General features: G+C 39.0%; 1 protein-coding gene across 2 annotated transcripts; it reads left to right on the plus strand.

Annotated features, from left to right (window-relative positions):
- Positions 1 to 161: 161 nt before the first annotated feature.
- arhgap25 (Rho GTPase activating protein 25) lies at positions 162 to 14,948 on the plus strand. 2 transcript variants are annotated; one of them, XM_015367032.2, is made up of 12 exons: positions 162 to 412; positions 494 to 571; positions 5,957 to 6,156; positions 6,930 to 7,017; positions 8,161 to 8,274; positions 8,723 to 8,930; positions 10,232 to 10,364; positions 11,005 to 11,078; positions 11,624 to 11,745; positions 12,267 to 12,454; positions 12,764 to 13,287; positions 13,599 to 14,948. In XM_015367032.2, the coding sequence occupies exons 2-12, from the start codon at positions 514 to 516 to the stop codon at positions 13,804 to 13,806; spliced, it is 1,917 nt and encodes a 638-aa protein (XP_015222518.2). In that variant the 5' UTR covers positions 162 to 412; positions 494 to 513; the 3' UTR covers positions 13,807 to 14,948. The 2 variants fall into 2 exon arrangements, with proteins under 2 accessions (XP_015222518.2, XP_006625613.2); XM_006625550.3 differs by having other exon boundaries at positions 162 to 571.
- The last annotated feature ends 5,123 nt before the right edge of the window (positions 14,949 to 20,071 follow it).

A 20,071-nucleotide genomic window follows, 5' to 3' on the forward strand; every position in this document is an offset into this window, starting at 1 on the left:
TGTGTTCTTTCTCAATAACCCTGGAATGCAATATAAATAGTTTAATAACCACGTTCGCTTCTTGCGCCCTCCGCTACAAAACTAGGCATGTTACTAATCTAACCACTGTTTTACTCAAGAGCAGAAAACAGAGTCATTAACCCACTTCCTTCAGCACGAAGAACCAGCCAAACGATAGGGGCGTGAGATGAGATATCTGGGTAACGGAGTGATGTGATCAGTGTCAGGAGAAAAGAGGTCATTTCTCATCAACAGAAAAGGAGCAGGAGAGGCCAACAAAGACTTCTAAAGGAAATCCTTCATCCTTAAAAGCATCAGTTTGGAGGGGGGGGCAGAAATTGTCGTGGCTGGGCTGTAGGTAACGGGTCTGTGAGGAGTGAGCAGAAGAAGAGAAAAAGGAGAAGAAAAAAAGGTCAGCACACAGGAAGGAGGAAGTGAAGTGAAAGAGCATCTGATATCATTAACTCCCTTGTTTCTCTAAAAACGGTTGTAGGTGAGTCTCCTGTAGGAGAAATGTCACTCAAGATTCGGAACTGGGACTTCAACCTCCGAGCTGAAGCCAGCAAGATAGGTAAGAGCACGTTCGACTAAAGCATTTGCTTCTGGTTATAGAGAAGGGGAACGGGCACTGGGTTACGCACACTTGATGCTTCTGCTAAGACAACTTCCCCTTTGCTCTCTGTCATATAGGCTGCCTCTGTTCAGGGATGCTAACCCTGTTGCTACTAAGTCTTCATGATGGCGTATCCGTTTTAAACTTGCAATAAAGGGGTGTTGCATATTTATTAGTAAAATACATTCTCAAACGTGGAGAATTATATTTAAGTATAACAGAAGACTGTCAAGCAGCAGTGTTTTTTTCTGTACCAGTAAAATCATAGTAAAAAGGATTCTAGAAAATGGACCACTATCATCTCTATCGCCTGCTACTGACATGTAGTTTGTCATGGTCAATTTGCACCATGAGCTGTCGAATCTAGTATCTTTCTGATTTGTTGGTTCAGAGTGATTTCCTCTGGCATGTTTCGTTCTAATGCCATGCGTTTACAGCTTGCACACACCACTAATGCTGCCGGAAGACAGATTTCCTCTTCTATGCAAGTTCCATCATAACTTTGATCTTTAACTCACAATAGCTGAATTCAAAACCTCTGTCTTCCACCTCAAGTTTCGACATCTGCGTGCTTTTGCATCATACAGTTTTGTAAAAGCTACTGAAACAAGGCTGAAGTTAGCTGTTTATCCATGTCCTGCTATGTTGTTTATCCATGTCCTGTTTGTCGGTTTCTGTCACTGAAGGTGAGACAAAGTACAGTACAAATGACATAGTTTGGAGGCAGTGGGTCTTAGCATTAACAACTGTAACTTTTGAAGTTTAATTGGAACAAAAATGAGCTCCAATTATGTCAGTATAGTTTATCAGGCTTACTATGAAAAGATATTAAAAATATAGCTGTACAGTACATAACCCTTGAGATCATTATGTAGCTTTAGTAATAATGGTCAGTTTTACTTCAGATGAAAAAGGTTAAGAAATTTGAACAAGCTCTTGATAGACTATGGTTTGCAGCTACCCCTTATAATGCATTGTAGTTTGTGTTGCATTTGTAATTTGAAAGGTTTGAAGTGGAGGCTTTCAACAATGCTCCGTGCAAGTTTTTGAAAATATTGTAACATGCCATTATGATGAAGTACTGATATCAGTCAGTAATGTTCTGTAAAAACTTATGTTTTAAACATGAAACAGAAGTCAAGCAGTTAAGCTGGACAGCAGTGTGTCAATGTTTTTCATTTAAAAAGATCAGATGGGGAAGTCATTTTTAGCAGTGTCATATTGGACTGTTTTTTCCATTCATTCACTTTAAATAAAGATACAGTGGATCTATGTAATGCTGAGTTCCACGAAACAACATTCTCCTAGACACTTCACAGGAATCATTATTTATATTTAATTGCTTTACAAATGTCATTCTTTGCAGTTTAACATATGGGTTATGTCTCAGTAATATTCTGCAGCTCCAGGTCCAGGATTAAGGATTCACACAAGGTTTAAGCACATTGCTGACTTGTCTGCTGAAAGACATCACTAGAAAGTATGAGAGCTGTTATTAAAAGGAAGGCATGGAGATTGAGAACCAGCTGGTCCCTTTTTTTTAACATGGATCCTATTGTCTTATTTTTAGTCTCTTTACAGAGCGGCACACAAATATTTTGACACCACATATTTTAAAGGGATCGTAAAACTTTTACACATATGCAATTAATTTTATCAAAAATGACTTGAGTGACATTTACCAAATTCTTAATCAATCACATAGGTCAGTCCCAATCCAAATAATTCTCATTTAATCTTCCCTTGAATGTGAGGACGTTACACTGGGCTGTGAATTAAAGGAGGGCTTATTGCTGTATTGTGATGGTGTGTGAAATGTGAGCCAAGTGAGAAGAGAAACACACTACAGAGGGTTTCAAATTGCCAGCTTTGTATGTTTGTCAGTGAGACAAACATACAAAGCCTCTAAGCAGATACTGTATGCAGGGCTTTGTGATGCAGTCGAATACAATAGGGTTAACGGCTTTACATTCAGATCAGACAAATGTCAGTCGGAAAAGAAATTAAGGAAGACTCATAAAGATGTCTCACTTACAAAGGCTAGAATATTAGCACCAAACCTGCAATTTCACCAGTTCTCACTCAGATAAAACAATCCCACTCCGTGTCACTCCTTTCTGATCTTCAGCAGACACAGCTGGTTTGCTTGTACTGCCATCTGGGCACAAGTGATGCCAGGATTGCTTTCTGAAATGGCTCACCAGACTACAGAAGTTACCCCCTGAGAATTCAAACCCAAGCAACAAAGGTGATTCCTGGTTCCTCAGGGGATTGTTGTATACAGTCAGGCTGAGGAAGATGAATCTCCTTAGTCCAGTACCGAGCAGATCTGATTCAGGTATACAAAATCCTAAAGTTTCAACCGAGGGGACTGTTTCACACTCAGCATTTAAATGGAACATGGAGGTTATCTCCTACTTTGGCCTAGTGAGATATTAAAATTTTAATACGTTACTGACAAAAGATGACATGCATCTGAGTGTTGCCCACATCAGCTATTTACTGTATACCACATCCTATAGGTACAATTCTTGCTAGGACAACATCTTCCCTTGCTAGGACAAAACAATGTTCAATACCCTAAAAAGAGGTATTATCAAATAGGAATACACAAAATATTTCTTACACTTCAGCCCAGGTTAGACCGAAGCTTCAACTCAAAGAGTCAAAAATTACAAGATTGGGTTTTGATGATGGCGTTAGGTTTTCCAGAAGCTTCCTTTTTTTCTTAGAGACAATCCACTAGTCAGGTTGGGGGTCTGTAACTTGGAAAGGGCAGACAGACTGGAGTTGTTCTTTAATGAATTAATACCCTTACTGTACATACAAAGAGGGGCAAAATATATCTGTTCCATTGCAGTGTTATTTCACTCATGCTTTAGTTAATGCTTTAGGATTACTGATCATCCATTAGAAAATTTCAGACATGCTAAAGAAATGTATTACTTAACATTGTATCATAATTAATAATGCCTCTTGCAGTCTACTTGCTACTGTATGATACATTCGGTAACGTTTAGTAAATGTGACAGTTTAAATGAAGTGCCAGGTTGAAGACCTTTCTCAAAGGGCCAATGGTTCTTTGAGAAAAGATGAAGCAGCTGTATTTAGGTGGAGATCTTAAAAATCTTCTTCCTGCATGATGGTGAGACTTCCTGTTTGGTCGGGTCATGGACGCACTGGTTACTTCTGATAAGACAGTGTTTTGGTATTGCAGGTGGTTTTCTCTCATGCCTTCCCCAGTTTCTCCCAAAACTCTGCGTACATTTCTCATTTACAGGACAAAACCTGATATCTTATCTGTCTTAGACAGTGCCAGCCCTTCTTCTTAAGCATCCTGTAAATGAAGTGACTGTCAGATAATAGTTAGACGTTATTTAAAACTGCTGTGCCAGATTAACATGAACTTGTGCCCAAATATGTCTAAAAACAGATAAATGCACACTTCCTTTATGATTTTGTTTTTACTTTCGATTGTTACAAAGGATGCAGGAAAAGCACTCTACCATTAAACTCGTTTGCCATTAAAACTAAACAATTATTCAAAAACAGATGGTCTGGCTTCCAACATTTTCTGGCAGTCACAAGCTGATCAGACAAAAGTATATCACAGGGTATTTACAAATTATTTTATTTCTCATTGAACATGTACTTTGCATTAATGTGCACTGTACAGCACTGTTTCTGTAATGCGGTACTTCAAATGTATGTACTTTGTATATTTTCAGGCACTCCATTCTTTATAACACAATAAACAAATACACCATGTTATGAAAGAATTACAAAAATCAGATAGATAACTTTGATGTAATCTGGGCATCAGATCATCCATGATGTACTGCATTACAATATTGATTTGGACAGAACTCTGCTGGAGGTACACCACCCTGTATTCAGTCATTAGTATCTCTCAGTTGGGCCCTGTCTGATAGATGTAAAACACTTATAAACCTAATGTGCTAAATATGGTCAGTTTTCACTTAAAATTAGAAATGCATTTGTCTTCTTTGTGCGGCATTTCAAGAGAACAATCAAGGGAAATTTTCACTAAAGGTGTTTAACATAAATGACCCCTGCACTCCACCTGTGTGTATTTTTAAGTCATACATCATATTTCTAGTTATTGCTTTTTAAAAGTATGAAAAAGGGCTGTTGCTCTTAAGCAGTTCCTTGAAACCATAACAAACAAGTTCAATTTTTTAAATTAAAGCTGTCTGGGTAATGCTGGTATTGTTGGGACTTGTTCCACTGAAGCACCAGAGTTCATTTAACACTAATATCACTGTGGGTGCTGTAGGTTTGTATAGGCAAGCAGAGTTTGCTGTTGATTCAGCCATTTTACGGCCACACCTGAAAATACGCCCATTTGTACTTCCCTAAACGTAAGCTGAGAGCTGTACTGTTGGCTAGTGCATTGCTAGGAAACCTGGCCTACTGTCAATCATTGTGATTTTCTTCAAAACATTTTTTTCTTCTGTTCTCCAAGACCAAGAAAAGCTCTTGCCTTCACATTTTGCGTTGGTTGAGTTCACATTTCTATTTCTGTGGTTTGAGGTGTTGCAAAAGAACTTTCAAAGTCATTGTGCTTAAAAAAAAAAACTTTGGTCCACATTTGCTCTCTCCATACAGAGCCCTTTTTTTTAAATCCCTAAACTTAAGTGGCAAAACCCATAGCACTTACTTTATTTTTGTTCTCCTCAACTGTATTATTTCTAGCTTGATAGTCATCTCCATTATCTTCATACTTCTACAATTAGGTTCAGCAACTCAGGAAATTCTTCAACTTTAGAAATTCAGCTCTGGAGCAAAGCTTGGAAGTACTCCTGTGAATTGCTTTTCAGTTTTTCTTTCCTCCCAAGTTCGCTGCTGCATTCAAACCCACAGGCCCCAGTCAGCCTATAGCACACTTTGTAAAAAGGCTTTTCCTTCTATGGAACAATCACTACCCATATGAAACGATTTGCTCAACAGGAAACTGATCAGGTCAAAAGCTGGACGGCTACTTCCTCCCAGCTGCAGCATGCTGACACACAGAGGCACACAGACACAGCATACAGCTGGGAAAACATAAGCTTGCATGTTCATTGTAGGAAATGACGCTTCAGGACAAAAATCTAAGCAATACGTTTGGTCTCTCAAATGCCATTTCATTTACATTTTTATATATTGAATATTTATCTGAATCGTACTAGGCAAAAGATTGTAAAGGCAGCCAGTATCATTCTGAAAGGTCATTTCCTTGTTTCTCTCACAAGCCTTTTTTTCTGATTTCTTTTTCTTTTTTTTTTTACCTTGTTGTTGCTTCAACGCCGGCTATGCTCAACTTGCCCTTTCCCCTGGCAGCTCGGTCTAAGAGCGTCATGCCAGCCGACCCCTCCTCTGGCCTGGGCCAGCCTGGCTCCTCGAACTCCCTGGACAGACCACTGAAGACAGGCTGGCTGAAGAAGCAGAGGTCAATAGTGAAGAACTGGCAGCTGAAGTACTTTGTGCTGAAGGGACAAAATCTCTATTACTACAAGGATGACAAGGATAGTACTTGCCAGGTGAGAAAGGGGTGGGCTCTGTGTGAATGTGACACAGCTACAGTATGTGTGTTAACTCCTTCATTTCACTAGTCCTTGTCTGTTTACTTAAATGCAGCAAAAAACTGTTGTTTGATTAGTCACATTTGTTGCTGTGGTGCAATATAAAAATCACAAAACACAGCAAATAAGAAGGTGCAATGGCTTATTTCTTTTAAAAAGAACTATTCTTTGAATGTTCTGACTTCTTACTGCTGGAAAATACATGTATTGATTGTTCCACTCTTGGGATTTTGTGCTTTGTTACACAATGGGTTCATATACATAGTACACACTATATACTCTTAATAATCAGTGAAAACTAAGACAGACTATATACAGATAATGTAGTTCAGGTGGGTAGCTGCGTCAGCATGCGTAGGCTGCAAAGGAACAAGTAATAGGTTTATTCCATGCTGAAAAAAAGAAGAAAGAGAACACAACGTTTCGGCCGTGGAGCCTTCTTCAGGAGCCTTCTTCAGGAGCCTTCTTCAGGTGTGACACACCTGAAGAAGGCTCCACGGCCGAAACGTTGTGTTCTCTTTCTTCTTTTTTTCAGCATGGAATAAACCTATTACTTGTTCCTTTGCTATATACAGATAAACCAATTTAAAATAAGTCCTACTTCTAACCTGATGAATTGGCAGAGATGCTACAGTTCTGGCTCAAGTGCATCATAAATCTGAACAGTCCTGCTCTTTTCATTACACAGCTAACCCACCAATCAGTGAACTGAGTGTGTCTCTTATGTCTAGGGATACATTGCACTACAGTCCAGTCAGATAAATGAACTTCCTTCGAATGCTGATGACCCCAGCAAGTTTCTATTTGAAATCATCCCAGGTAAGGCACAAAAATGCTAACTGCACCATGCTACGGTTGTATTGCTGCGTCCCTGTGTTTTTCTATGTGGTTAGTCTCTGGATTTATAGGATAGTGAACGAATAACCTTTGAAATTAGGCTTTTCACAAAGCGCCACTGTCCTTTTTACAGCTACCATTAATCCCAGTGCTGACAGACTCTGACCCTGGGTTCCCTTACAACTTCAAGAAAAGCTGAAAAATAAACTTACTAAACCTTTCATCAGAAGTACAGTTGGATTGTGTTTCACTTATTGTGCATGGTATTAAATCTGCTTGCATTATTAAGATAATAATTAAGTGACCATTATGCATGCAAATACTTTTCACTAGTGAATCTGTCAACCTGACCTATTCTGGCTTTGTTATACTATCATAGCCCTCAAATATTTCTCTTATTTCTTGTTTAAATAATAGCACTGGGCTGAAAAACAGTTTTTTTTAGAATGACTGATGTAAGGGGATTCATTTGATTCTATAGTGTACTTCGTAATACAACATAGTACTTCAGCACTTGGCAGGGTGAAAATGAATTATGGTTACTGGGATTTTTGGGGACTTTCATGTAATCTCTTTGGGACTGTACTGTGTATGCCAGGTGTTAGATCAGCCCAAAATACTATTTTCTGTTAGTTGCATCTAAGCTTTGTTTCTGCCTCAGTAGAGCTGAGCAAGCTGGTTTGCTCTTTAACATAATTATATTCAATGTCAATCTATTCACGTTCTGGAGGATGTAAATAGGCACTTCACAGTTTATTCTGCCTTACTGTAATAATTGCAGTATCTGTGATGCAAAAGCTCACTGCCACATGAATAAGGCAACAAATTCCCCTCCACTGACAGTTCTAGGAAGTTCTCTGGAGACCTGCTTATTTCCTGTGGACACAGTATAATATTCTAGACATTATTCTAACACTTTGGTCAGTGGGAGGTGACAAGCACATTACGTGATTCAGTGATAACTTCTGCTTTCCTCAAGGAGCTGAAGAGTATTTACCTACATCTCTTGTCTGTGTCAGGGATATGGCCAGCCTTGCAGTAGCTATGTATAGTGTTCTGGACTTGATCTCAGCCAAGGGGTTAATCTGCAACTCAGGCTCAGCTGACCCAAGGCTTGCCTTACAGGTGGCTTTGGGGACCGAGAGCGGGATTCCCACATCCTTATGGCAAATTCCCAGAACGAAATGGAGGAGTGGGTCAAAACCATCCGCAGGATGATAGGAGCGCCCTCCAGTGGAGGTACACAAGACACACAAGCCCACAAATCCACCACTTTGTATTAAAGCTTCATATTGATGTATGTCAAGTATGAATTGCACAGTTAACCAGTATGTTCTACTTATTTACATTGACTTGCAATAACATAAATCAATTTACTGTGCCTGGGGTTCATAAGACTTTCCAAAGAATGCCCGATAATAATTACATACTGCAGGAGGCACAATGCAGTAACCAATTTCATGCAGACTTTTGTAAGTCCTCTCCAATGGCCATAATGTACACTTCGTTATGAAGTCATTCAAATTACATCAGCAACATTTGCAAATGGATAAGAACTGATTTCCAACCTTTTCACATTAGGTCATCTTTGTAATGGCACCTCAGGTCGAAACAGCCTCCCCAGTTTACCGAGAGGTGGTTTCAATGCTCTGTGGTGATGTAACAGCCCCACTACTCTTTGTTATAGCTGTCTTTGGGCAGAATCTTGCAGACACTTTGCTGTATGAGCAGAAGTTCGGGCATCAATCCGTGCCCATTCTAGTGGAGAAGTGTGCCGAATTCATCCGGGAACACGGGCTAAGCGAGGAGGGCATTTTCCGTCTGCCGGGACAGGACAACCAGGTGAAACAGTTCAGAGATGCCTTTGATGCAGGAGAGAGACCCTCTTTCCCAAGGTACGTTCTTGGAGGTGACAGCTGCACATGCATTTTGTATCAGATTAGTGAGTTTCAGCTGACATTTTGATTGCATTGGCTTCTTCCACCTGGCCTTGACAGGATATTTGTGCTGTGAACTGGGTTATTTTTGACAACATCGATTAAAAAATGAAAGCCAAACTCTTTTTTGGTAGCAGTGGATCCTAGAGAAGCAGAAACAGTCAGCATCCAAGTGGGTTAACAAAGAAAACTTTTTCTGCACCAGTTTTCAGTGTTGTTCTTTATTGTTCCTGGTAAAGTGTCTTGTATGTCCATAGTTTGTTTACAGGAACTACAGATTTGTAAAAAAAGAAAATGAACATGGTACAGACTTAATTTTAAAATCATAAATGCTCTGTTCATATTAATATAGTTTGTATGGTTCATCCTTAAGAGATTGCATGGGAGTAGCCTGGAAAACAATTGCAGTAAAAGATAGGTGTGCATTTAAAAAAAAAAGCAAAGCCAAAGCAATTATGAAGAGGTTGAGAAATCACAGTCTGTGACCTACATACTGTACTGGACATGAGTCCATGGTGTCCAAAGCTGTATTATGTTACAGTAATGATGCAGCCCCACCTTCTCCCTGCTGACTCACTGCTCAGTTCTCTCCTGTGGAAGCCACAGACAGCCAGGTAGCCCACAGTCACTGAAGTACAGCTTGACACAGAAACAACTTGCAGCCTCCACACCCTCCTTCTCACTCAACCACATCCTGTCTATTCAGAATGCTCCTCTGAAGGATGTTCAGACTGCACAACAGCAAGCATCGCACACCACAATAAAGCTGATGGGCTGGATTGACTGTTGCTCCCATTTCTTGCATTTGTTGTCTTGCAATGCACATACTGTATTTTTTCGACCTATTGATCTACCTCCACTTTTATTCCTGACCGTAAAACACAAAACAGCTTGTTTTGTTGGTTATTATGGCAAAAACAGAGAGATGTTTTCTAAATCTGTAAGCTGTTGGGAAGGAATGTATTCCACTCTCCCCTCTTTTTAAATCATTCTCCAATAAGATAGATTTCCCAATGTGCCAGTCCTGGAGTCTTCTTAAAAAAAAAATGCAGTGTCATTTTCAATACATTGTATATTGAGTTGGGTTTTTTTTACCAAAATATCAAGATTTGCCCTTTAAAATAAGCCTAATATAACTTTTCTCTGTTTTCTATAAAATAAGAGGGAGGAACATCAAAAGTGGAGGAATAAAAATATTTTGATTGTGGTCTATTTTTTATAAATACATTCAAAAGTCGTATGATGATTTTGTCTTGCAGTGACACTGATGTCCACACGGTGGCCTCCTTGTTCAAGTTGTACCTCCGGGAGCTTCCTCAGCCTGTAGTGCCCTGGTGCCAGTACGAGGACTTTCTGGATTGCAGCCAGCTTCTCAGCACTAACCAAGAGCTGGTAGGTGCTACCGCATACAGTACTGTACACCCATCTGCATATTTTGATGTTTTGATGTTTGATCTTTTTCCATTATCAATGGACCATGTGGAAAGTCAGCTAAAGAGACAGATGCAAGTACAGCGACACTTGACAGCCACTAAATTATTTGTAAATAGCCACGATGGCAATTATTTATGCAATTATTATTTAACTGGCAATTAGTTTAGGGATGTAGTACTGGCACCGGGAGGGTGTGTCATTTTGAGTTGCTGCTTCTCAGGTCTTGCGTGTTGTCTGGACTGGGGCACATTCTGTGTGGAGTGTGCATTCTCTTCCCCATGTTTGCATGGGTTTTTCACCCTGTGCTTTAGATCTCTCTCACTTTCCAAAGGCATTGGTGTCTAGGTTAACTGGTGTGTGCACTGTGTGGTACTGGCTTCCTGTGCACTATGATGCCAGGATAGGCTCTAGGTTACCATGATCCCAGCCAGGAGTAAGTTATCTGATGATGAATGGATAGCATACATTTCCAATTATCCTTTAACTGTTGCATTCATTTAAAATATCCATAGGGATATTCAAACACAAAAGGTTGTTGATGACAATATTCTGTGATGCACAGTCTGAAATATTTAAGTATGACTTAAATATATTCCAGGGTCGAGTGAAAATAGAGAAGCAGATTTCCCTCCTTCCCAGAGCCAACTACAAACTTCTCAGCTACATCTGCAGGTATGCTACATTTAATTTTCTTGCTAATGTTCTGTGTGCAGCTTAATTGGTCTTTCTTATTTCATGATTTGGAACTACAGTATCTGTTTAGAAATCACATTTCATGCCTTCTGACTGATTGGAGTACAGTATGTAAAGAAAAAATGAATATATGATCAGGCTATGTATTCTCAAGTGAAGACTCGAACAAGGAGCCCTGTGCTCTGATGAAATAATACGCTGAGCTTCGGACAATGACAAAACGTGCCCTCACTGGTTTTATATTAAGGGCTTCATGCACCTCCAGTATCTGGCCAGCAGAGGTCATTCGTTTCCTATCCCATGTAAAAGAAGGTCTAACCATTGCCTACACTGAAATCCCAGTATTAGCCTGTTTTATCACTCTTGTCCTGTAACAGATGCCAAACATGTAGAGCAGATTGCTGGATCCATTCATTGCCTGTAAGAGTGCTCAAGACATGCTGAACACTAGAGGATGAAGGAATTATTTGCTGTGAATCATGGCTGTTTGTCACTTGAATGCAGAGTTTCTTTTCTTGTTGCAGGTTTCTATATGAAATCCAGCTGAACTCGGGTGTAAATAAAATGAGTGTTGAGAACCTTGCCACAGTCATAGGTGTCAACTTGCTGAAACCCCGAATTGAAGATCCCGTCACCATCATGAAAGGTGAGCTCTGGCTCTTAGGACTCCTACAGTAGCTGGGGGTTTCGTGTTCAAATCCTGCTTTGAATGCTGCTGTTGTACCTTTGAGCCAGGCACTCAGATTGCTAATCTGAGTAAATGACCTGCTGTATGAATGGGTAGTCCTCAACTGTACATTGTATATGAGAATGTGTTGATTGAATTACCTGGCCAATAAAAGGATTCAAAAATCAGTTTTAAAGACATGACCTTTCATCTTGTTGTTTTGTTACCTATGTAATTAAACATCATGAGGAGTTGTTCAAAGCCCAATGTTTTTTAAACACAAAAAAATATGGGTGGGAAGGGCATACAATGTAGATTTTCCAGGTTGCAATTAGTTCATGACAAATAAATCAGGTATTACCCCATGTATTACAATATAGACAAGATCGGTCACAGGCAACAGGACACTATTCTGCTCATCTAGCCTACAGGCGTTCTTATATAACAGAAATAGTGAGTCATCGAAATGGATTCATTTTACGTGACCCTGTAATCTGCAGGCACACCCCAGATTCAGAAGCTCATGACAGTGATGATAAGCCTTCACAATGAGCTCTTCCCAAAATCCAAAGATGTGGCTCCATCCCCCCCACCTCAGAAGAGTGACAATAAGAAGTCCAATATTCCCCGTAGCTCTGTGGGCTGGGATGTTACAGAAGGACCCACAGACAGCGCCAAGGATGACATAGTGAGTATCTCAACAGATTTGCATTGCATGCTTCTTCTGTACTATATTTTACATTTTTCAGCTTTATTAAAAAGCTAGTAAAGCAAAAACAAGTCTCCAGTTTTCTAAAATTATCCTGGATCCTTCAGGAATGAAATATGTTTATCTTGTCCCCCACTTGTCACAGCATTTGGCACTATATTCTTAATATCTTCCTCTCTGAAAGTCTTGTTGTTCCAACGCAACCTTCAAAACATTGCGAAGGCACTGTTAATTGGTAAATCATTGGTTTCTTTCTCAACAGCCTCTTTGTCCTTTTTCCTCCTGCAGAGTGAAAGTCGTTCTTTGTCCGAATCTGCAGAAGATGTGGCCAGGCTCCTAGACAGTGATGGTTTGGAATTGGAAGGAGCTAATTCCCTCACTTCCCCATGCACAGACCCCTGGACAGGCAGCCCTCGCAAGCGCACACAGACCCTGCCGTCTCGTACGTCCTCCTTTGGAGGAGAGGGCTCTAGGAAGAATGGAAGTGGGAAGAGGGCTGGGCTTTTAGAAGCTAACCTCTGGGGCCAGCCAGGATCTTCCCCTCTTGAGTCAGACTCTGAGAAAGGCACGCTCTCGGAGGATATTTTCAAGATTCTTGACCTCCAGCGGGTCTCTCTTTACCCTAGCCTGCGGAAAACTTCTGAACGGGCTGACTCCAAAGCTCTGGAAGCCACATCTGCTCAGGTTGAGGTGTTGCAGCCCAGGGAATTACAGAGATCTGAGACTGAAAAAGAGCAAAAGGCCACTACTGTCCAGAGCAGGGAGCAGGAAGACAATGGCAGCCAAAAGGTCTATGAAGATCAAATTAATAGGTATGTATATTCATCTTCACAAGGACTTCAAAATATTTTCTTTAGAATATCTAACGATAATTAAAGAAAATTCTTACAATCTCACTTTAAGATAAACACTATGCTTAGGTGCAGATGTAATGCAACACTACTGACACTACTTCTCTAGTCCTAAGGAAAGAAGAGATCAAATGTTTTGCTGCTTTTGGAGTTCACGCATTTTTTAAAATGATTTTCTTTTTTTTAAATTGTTGTTAGCACGTTTCCTGGCTGAAAGCTGTAGAAGATAGTACTTAATGAAACTCACCCAGCATGTGCTTGTGTTTATTCAGCCTGCAGAAGAGGAACAACGAGCTTTCGGCCACAGTGGCTGAGTTGAGGGCGTCTCTGGAAGTGGAGAAACGGAGGAATACTGCTCTGGAGATCCGCCTTCGAAATGCAGACAGGGCCCGGGAGGAGGCAGAGAAACGGAACCAAATTCTAGACTGTGAGATCCAGCAGTTCCTCTCTAGAGAAAAAGCCACTGCTGGGCCCTCTTAATTTCAAGGCAAAAATACAGGATGCCTTGGCCTTACTACTGCCCCTCAATGCAGTATAGGCAGTGGCTCAAAATCAGGGCATAGATGGTTAATGCATGGCATGGAAGAAAAATAGCATGCAAGCATGGTGATGAGGTTAAATATAACCTAGGTTTAGCTCATTCAAGAATTTGTTAATTTTAACAATGAGATTTATTAATAAAAGCTCACTTCCTGGCGCATAATCAGTGGGACTGGTCATCTACAAGGGAATATAATTCTTCTTATGCTCCCCTTTACAGAAATGCGTAAGTGTCCCATGATCCTCACTGAAATTTGTGGGCCACTGGAAATAATGTTTGCATTTTTCTCATTGGCTAGTCTTGATTAGGACAATAAGTACCCAAAGTGGATTTACCTTGAATTTCTTCAAGATACTCCAGGACAGAAAAGCAAATTAAATTGCACTGCAAAATAATTGACAAGTACAACCACGGTACAACTGCAGAAATGTTTTCCTAATGTACCATGGTAAACGTTTGTAAGGTTTGAACTGGTACAGAAAGGCATCATTCTGCTGCAGTCTAATGCCTTTGTCTTTAATGCTTTGGGGACTATCCAAATCATTGGAGTTTTACACGGCAGATGTCATAGACATAAAACCTGAGTGATAGTGCAGGATGAAGGTCCGAACTACTGCTATTCATGTGCAACAGAGACCTAACCCCAGGTGTCAAAGCACAGACTGAGGGAGAAGACCTGATATTGCTTCATTCCCTTGCAGCACAACATATATTTAAAAGATTTATAATGATATTTTGTATATAAGAAAAACGAAAACACAATAGGATTTTCAGGCGTTACAGCTAATCTGTCTGGAACAGAGTTGAATGTTGAAAATATTTTTGGATTGTTGTTCTTTGTTTTTGTTTCTTTTTTAAAATTTGGAATATAATATTTTATATTATGCACCACAGTACAAATGACGGGGCCTTCAGTTTTCATGTTGGGTATGCAGAATCCGTTAGGAGACGCTTCAGTATTATTTTATCATTCAGTATTTTCTTATTTACACTGGATAACTATTGTATAGTATCATATACAACCCAAATACATGAAATACTTGAATAAAAGCTACTGTCAATCTTTACAACTATATAAAAACGTATTGTCTGATGTATTTAACAACTCTTGTCTTCTGCATATAAACGTATACCGTTACTGTAGGTACATAAAGACTAATAATGCATCAAGCTGTGGATGTTCTCTATGAACACATATGGTATTCAATATGTTGTAAGATACAGCACTACACACTATTTTGGTCAAGAGAGGAACACAATTACCAAAACGAAGTTTCTGCATTAAGACTTTAGTTACAGGTCCCCTGCATTATTAAGTTACATAATGCAGAGTTTTTTACGCTGCCAAACCAATTTTTTTCTCACCAACCTGCAAGGCAAAGTAGTCTCAGTTTTAAAAATAAATCAGTCTTAGTTTGATGGTAACAGAATATACCATTACAAGCAATGTCAGGAATGTCTTTGGAGCACCGCTTTCACTACATGAGATCCATCTGCTAGTCAGAAGAGACACGTTATCAAGGCACCAGGGGCAGGCTTTTTAAACACACATAGCTGAGAAAAGCCTAGGCACCTCATTAGACTGAGGTATTATGCAAGACATCGTAGGACAGATAACAGGATGTCTGTCAAGCTTCAAGCTGGTGGGAAATACCAGTTCAGAAAGCTTTGCACCTTGTCCAAGAAAATGTCATGAAAACCAGAGGTACTTCTCCTTTCTGAGACTGTCTCTGTGTTACCCCTTTCCCCTGATGTGATCAGCCCCGTAGAACACATGTACAGTAGATGCAACACAAGACCATGTAGTGCCATGATTTTGCTCTCCCAGTGGACAACAACGTGATGTTGTGTAAAGGGATCTTCAGGATTGTCAAATACTTTTTTCACAGATGACAAGTGGTGTATTATTAAGAGAGATTATATTAATATTACTTGTAGTCATTACTACTAAACAGATTTTATTCTCTGCTTCTGTAAATCAGTGTTTATGCCTTGAAATCTTATACAATTAGCTTCTCTCTAGGACCTCTTTAGGTCATGCAAAACAATCAATGGATAATGTACAAAAAAAGACATGAGTTTAATATTCAACAGGAGCCATGAAGGATTACACCACCATAGAAGCTCGAAGCACCTATTAAGGTCTCTAGTATAGCTATTAATCCCTGTGACAGCAGGAAGAAGCTCTGGGGGAACGCCAAAGGAGAAAGACAGGGAGCTGTCAGTAGACAGTGTCATCTCCCAGACTGCCATCAGCATCACACTGTCTTCACACAGACCCCTTATCATACATTTAACACCATGGAGAATTTCAGACTCAGACACTCTTAAATTTAGGTGGTGTGCCCATCTAACTGCTATGTCAAAAAGTCACGCAGGAATCTTTCAGGAAGAACAATGCCTTGTTAGGATACCTGGAATTGCGCTTATGAACTGCTTAACAATGTCTGCTAATGACTTATTGCATAGAGTACTGTTACAAATACAGTAGGAGGTTACAAAAATACTAAATAGAGTGGGATAATTAATCATTAAAATAAATAATCATAACCCCCAAACTGTAAAAGATATGCCAATCAATACACCCGAGCAGTTGGTATAATTAAAGACACTTGAGTTCTTTGCTCTCTTGAATAGCTGTACAAAAAGAGTAACAAATGAGAGGCAACATTAGGTAAAAATTAACAATGACAATAGCACAAACTAAACAACACACAATATAACACACCAAATATAATTTACTATATTTACAAACATAGCATCTCAGAGGCCTACATCCTGCCCAACCAAACAAAAACCCAGAGCACTAACCCAGTACTCAGAAATCCTCTATAATGCCTAATAGGCCAACAAGAGAGTTAAACCTGCATCCTAAAAAAAAAACAGAATACATCCCAAAGCTAAATCTCTCTTCCTATAAATTTGCATGTTACAAAGTGAACAGTTTCCTATCTCCATATTCGAAAATTGATTGCATCCATTAACCTGGAGAGAACATCTTTAGAATGCCTGGGAATTCCTTATAAAAGGAAACCCGAGTTTCCTAAAATAACACACAGAACAGCAGGCTCTCTTAATCAAGGTTCAAATTCTTCGTTAAAACCTGGTCTTTAAGGTTGATTCGAACAAGGTCATCTCGCCTGGCACTCTCCTCTCTCTTCTCATCCCGTTTCCTCCTCCCTCATGTGTGTTCCCCTGCCTCTGCCTGACTGTCTTTTATCCTTTGTCTCTGGACTGTTAATGACTTTTTATTATTGAACAAGATGTTAACTAAGGTAAACCAGACTATTCCTCTTGATCAGTGTATCTATCTCGGATCTGCTATACCTCAGTAAACACCTTCTCTTCTCTCCATTGTTTCTAGATCTTGAGACCTGCAAACGTTAGGTTTCATTGACCATTTGAACAGTACATACTGTACATGTGAACACTTTTAAGGATTAGGTTCTGAATAATGTGAAATATTGTTAAAGAGAATCAAAAATATTTAGATTCAATATTTGTGGCATGATATCCATAATGTCACAAAAGAATGACTGTGTGTTTTTTACAATATTTGTATGTTTCCATATACATACATACCGAGTCATTCAACATTTTAAGATGGACAGTTTCAGAACTTAAAATAACCAGGTTCTGCTTAACACAACAGGTAACACAGGACATATTGTAAGTGTGCAAATCCAAAATCCTTAAACATACTGAAAGAGGTTTTCAGCAGAAAATTCCAGTTTTTAACAGAGTGTCCAATGTACCATATGGAGAACATTTTGGTCATCAGTTTTACTTCTGGCACTTAACACCAACGTTAAATACCTGACAGGTAAATTGGGTGGGTTGTGGGGGTAATGTGAAGAAGACTGCAGCAGAGCTTTAGAAAAGAGTTCAGAAGGTTGATTGGATTATCCCCTGTGGACTCATCATTGCATCTTGCTGTGGTCATATCTGAATATCTCACACCCTGCCATCCACCTACTGGACAGTTAATCAACCATTCTTAGCTGTAATGAGGGAATTTGTCACATTTTCAGTGTGAGGCACGTGTTTTGGAATAGCCCTTCTAAGTAATCACCTACTGCTTCCTCTGAAATTTCCACGTTATGGACCGGTTTACACTGCGCATCAAACTGTCTAGTCCTAAAACTACTTTACAGTTTCATTTACTTATCTTCATTCCCCATACAGTGGAACTTGTACTTTTACATCCACCAAACAGAGCTACAAAAACATCTGCAGCCCTGTTTTTTTTTCTTTTTTCCCCTCCTAATCACACTTATAATGCAGGCAGGCATGAACAGTTAGGCATGAACTCAGTAATGCAAGATTAGATGGTTAAGTGAAATGTTGAATGAGCCTCAGAACTCTGTCACCTTTCCAGTTTAGTACTTCCCATCCTAGTTCATTCATTATTTCAAAATGTAAATATTACGTTTTCATATTAGCAAAGCGCACATATTATCTAGTAGTCATCTAGCTTCCTCACAGCCCTTAGATAGCTGTTCAATCTGGAAACACATATGCAGAAAAACCCTGCTCAGTTTGCAGCTGGATATTTTGAAGCAAATATGCAAGAGATGATACTAGACCTTGCCTGCCTGAGAAAAAATTATGAATAGTTTATTCCAGAAGCTTTTGTTTGCTCAATTTGTGTGTCCAGTAACATTTTTTTAAAAAAAGGTTTTGTACTAGATAGACTAATTTAAATATTGTGCTGGAGATATGTAAAAAATTTGGTGTCACGGTATCAGCACAGAGTGCAAAGATTAAGTGAAGTTCCTCTCCAGTCCACAATAAGAACATTATTATTTTTTTAACTTTAGTTTATGACTTTCAAATTAGTTTGTAAATGCCTACCGATGATGTTATTCACACTGAAGTATCCATTGATAACATATTTATATAACAGAACAATCTGACTTTTCAAATATTAATAATGAGTAAGGATCTGTTCCTACCATATTATTAAAACTTTATTGCTGCTTTGTGTCTATAGAAGCCTTTTTCAGCTAAGTCATTTCATCAAACAAGCTAAAACATTTTCTTAAGGCATGTTGTGAAAATCTGGAATTTTTTAAAAGTGTCTGCTGCCCAGTCTAAAAATATATAGAGGTTGATTAATATTAAGGTCTGGGATGTAGGATACCCATACATATTTGCATGGTTTTTAATATATACTGTACATACTGAGAGATATTAAAAACTCAGTAAAAGAATACTGACAACATATAGCTTTTTTTTAGTTTGAAATGCATTGTTCTCTCAGTATATATTGGAAGCATGACTTTAAAAAATATTGAGGGTGGAAGTTAGTAAGGAATGTAATAGTTAAAAAAGTTTTAATAAGATCAGAATCCCAAACACTTTTCAAAATTACTGTTTCTGCCTGAATCATTCTTGTACATATATAGCATGATATCTGTATTTATTTAAAGGTCAGAACGATTTGATATATTTATTTGCAAAGTGTCTGAACATAAACTAATACTAAAATGCTGTTTTTACTTTGCAATATTCATCATTCAAACACAATGAAAACTAATGTAGAACATGTCAGACATTTCCTTCTAAGATTTAGAAGAAGCACTATATTTTTACAAACACAATTGTTGAATAGAAAGCTCTGTGCCAGTATCTAGAAAGATAAATATTTTTTCTTGCACTTAATATGTTTTTATTACATTAAACATGTTGCAGTCACTCAGAAGATTTGATCATACAAGGTTCTTACTATCCAAAGATGCAAACCTGGCATGATTGGACATTAATCACAAAATCCAAAAGAACTGTAATTGTAGAAGCAATGTACAGATAAATCTCACAATCTAATGCAGGAAACGTATTAACAGGGGAATCACAGTGGCTTAGAAATGATAATATACACCAGGCAATTAGGACCCCCAAGAAGCTTGACACTGGTCCTATAAATAGTGAAATCCAGACAACCTTAGACCAGTAGAATAGGTTTATCTGTACTTTGCCAGATACAGAATTTGCAGTAGATGTCAATCACAGATACCAATCCTGCTAAATCTGAGCTGTGAAGTGGAAGGAAACTTGAGTGTAGTTTCCTGGTTGATTTTTTTTTTCAAACTGAAGAAAAAAGCCGCTGTTGCTTTCAACCTTTCCCAGACCTCTGCATCCTTCAGTGAACCAAGACATTTCCTATATTGCTCCAGATTGCTGTCAGAGTCTGATTAATTTCTT

The sequence above is a fragment of the Lepisosteus oculatus genome, chromosome 2 (genome assembly GCF_040954835.1).
Source record: "Lepisosteus oculatus isolate fLepOcu1 chromosome 2, fLepOcu1.hap2, whole genome shotgun sequence".
NCBI lineage: Eukaryota > Metazoa > Chordata > Actinopteri > Semionotiformes > Lepisosteidae > Lepisosteus > Lepisosteus oculatus.

Coding starts and splice junctions, on each gene's coding strand:
- arhgap25 (XM_006625550.3), top strand. CDS start 514: ATGTCACTCAAGATTCGGAACTGGGACTTCAACCTCCGAGCTGAAGCC. Junction 11,079..11,623: donor CTTCTCAGCTACATCTGCAG/GTATGCTACATT, acceptor TTCTTGTTGCAG/GTTTCTATATGAAATCCAGC. Junction 13,288..13,598: donor TATGAAGATCAAATTAATAG/GTATGTATATTC, acceptor GTGTTTATTCAG/CCTGCAGAAGAGGAACAACG.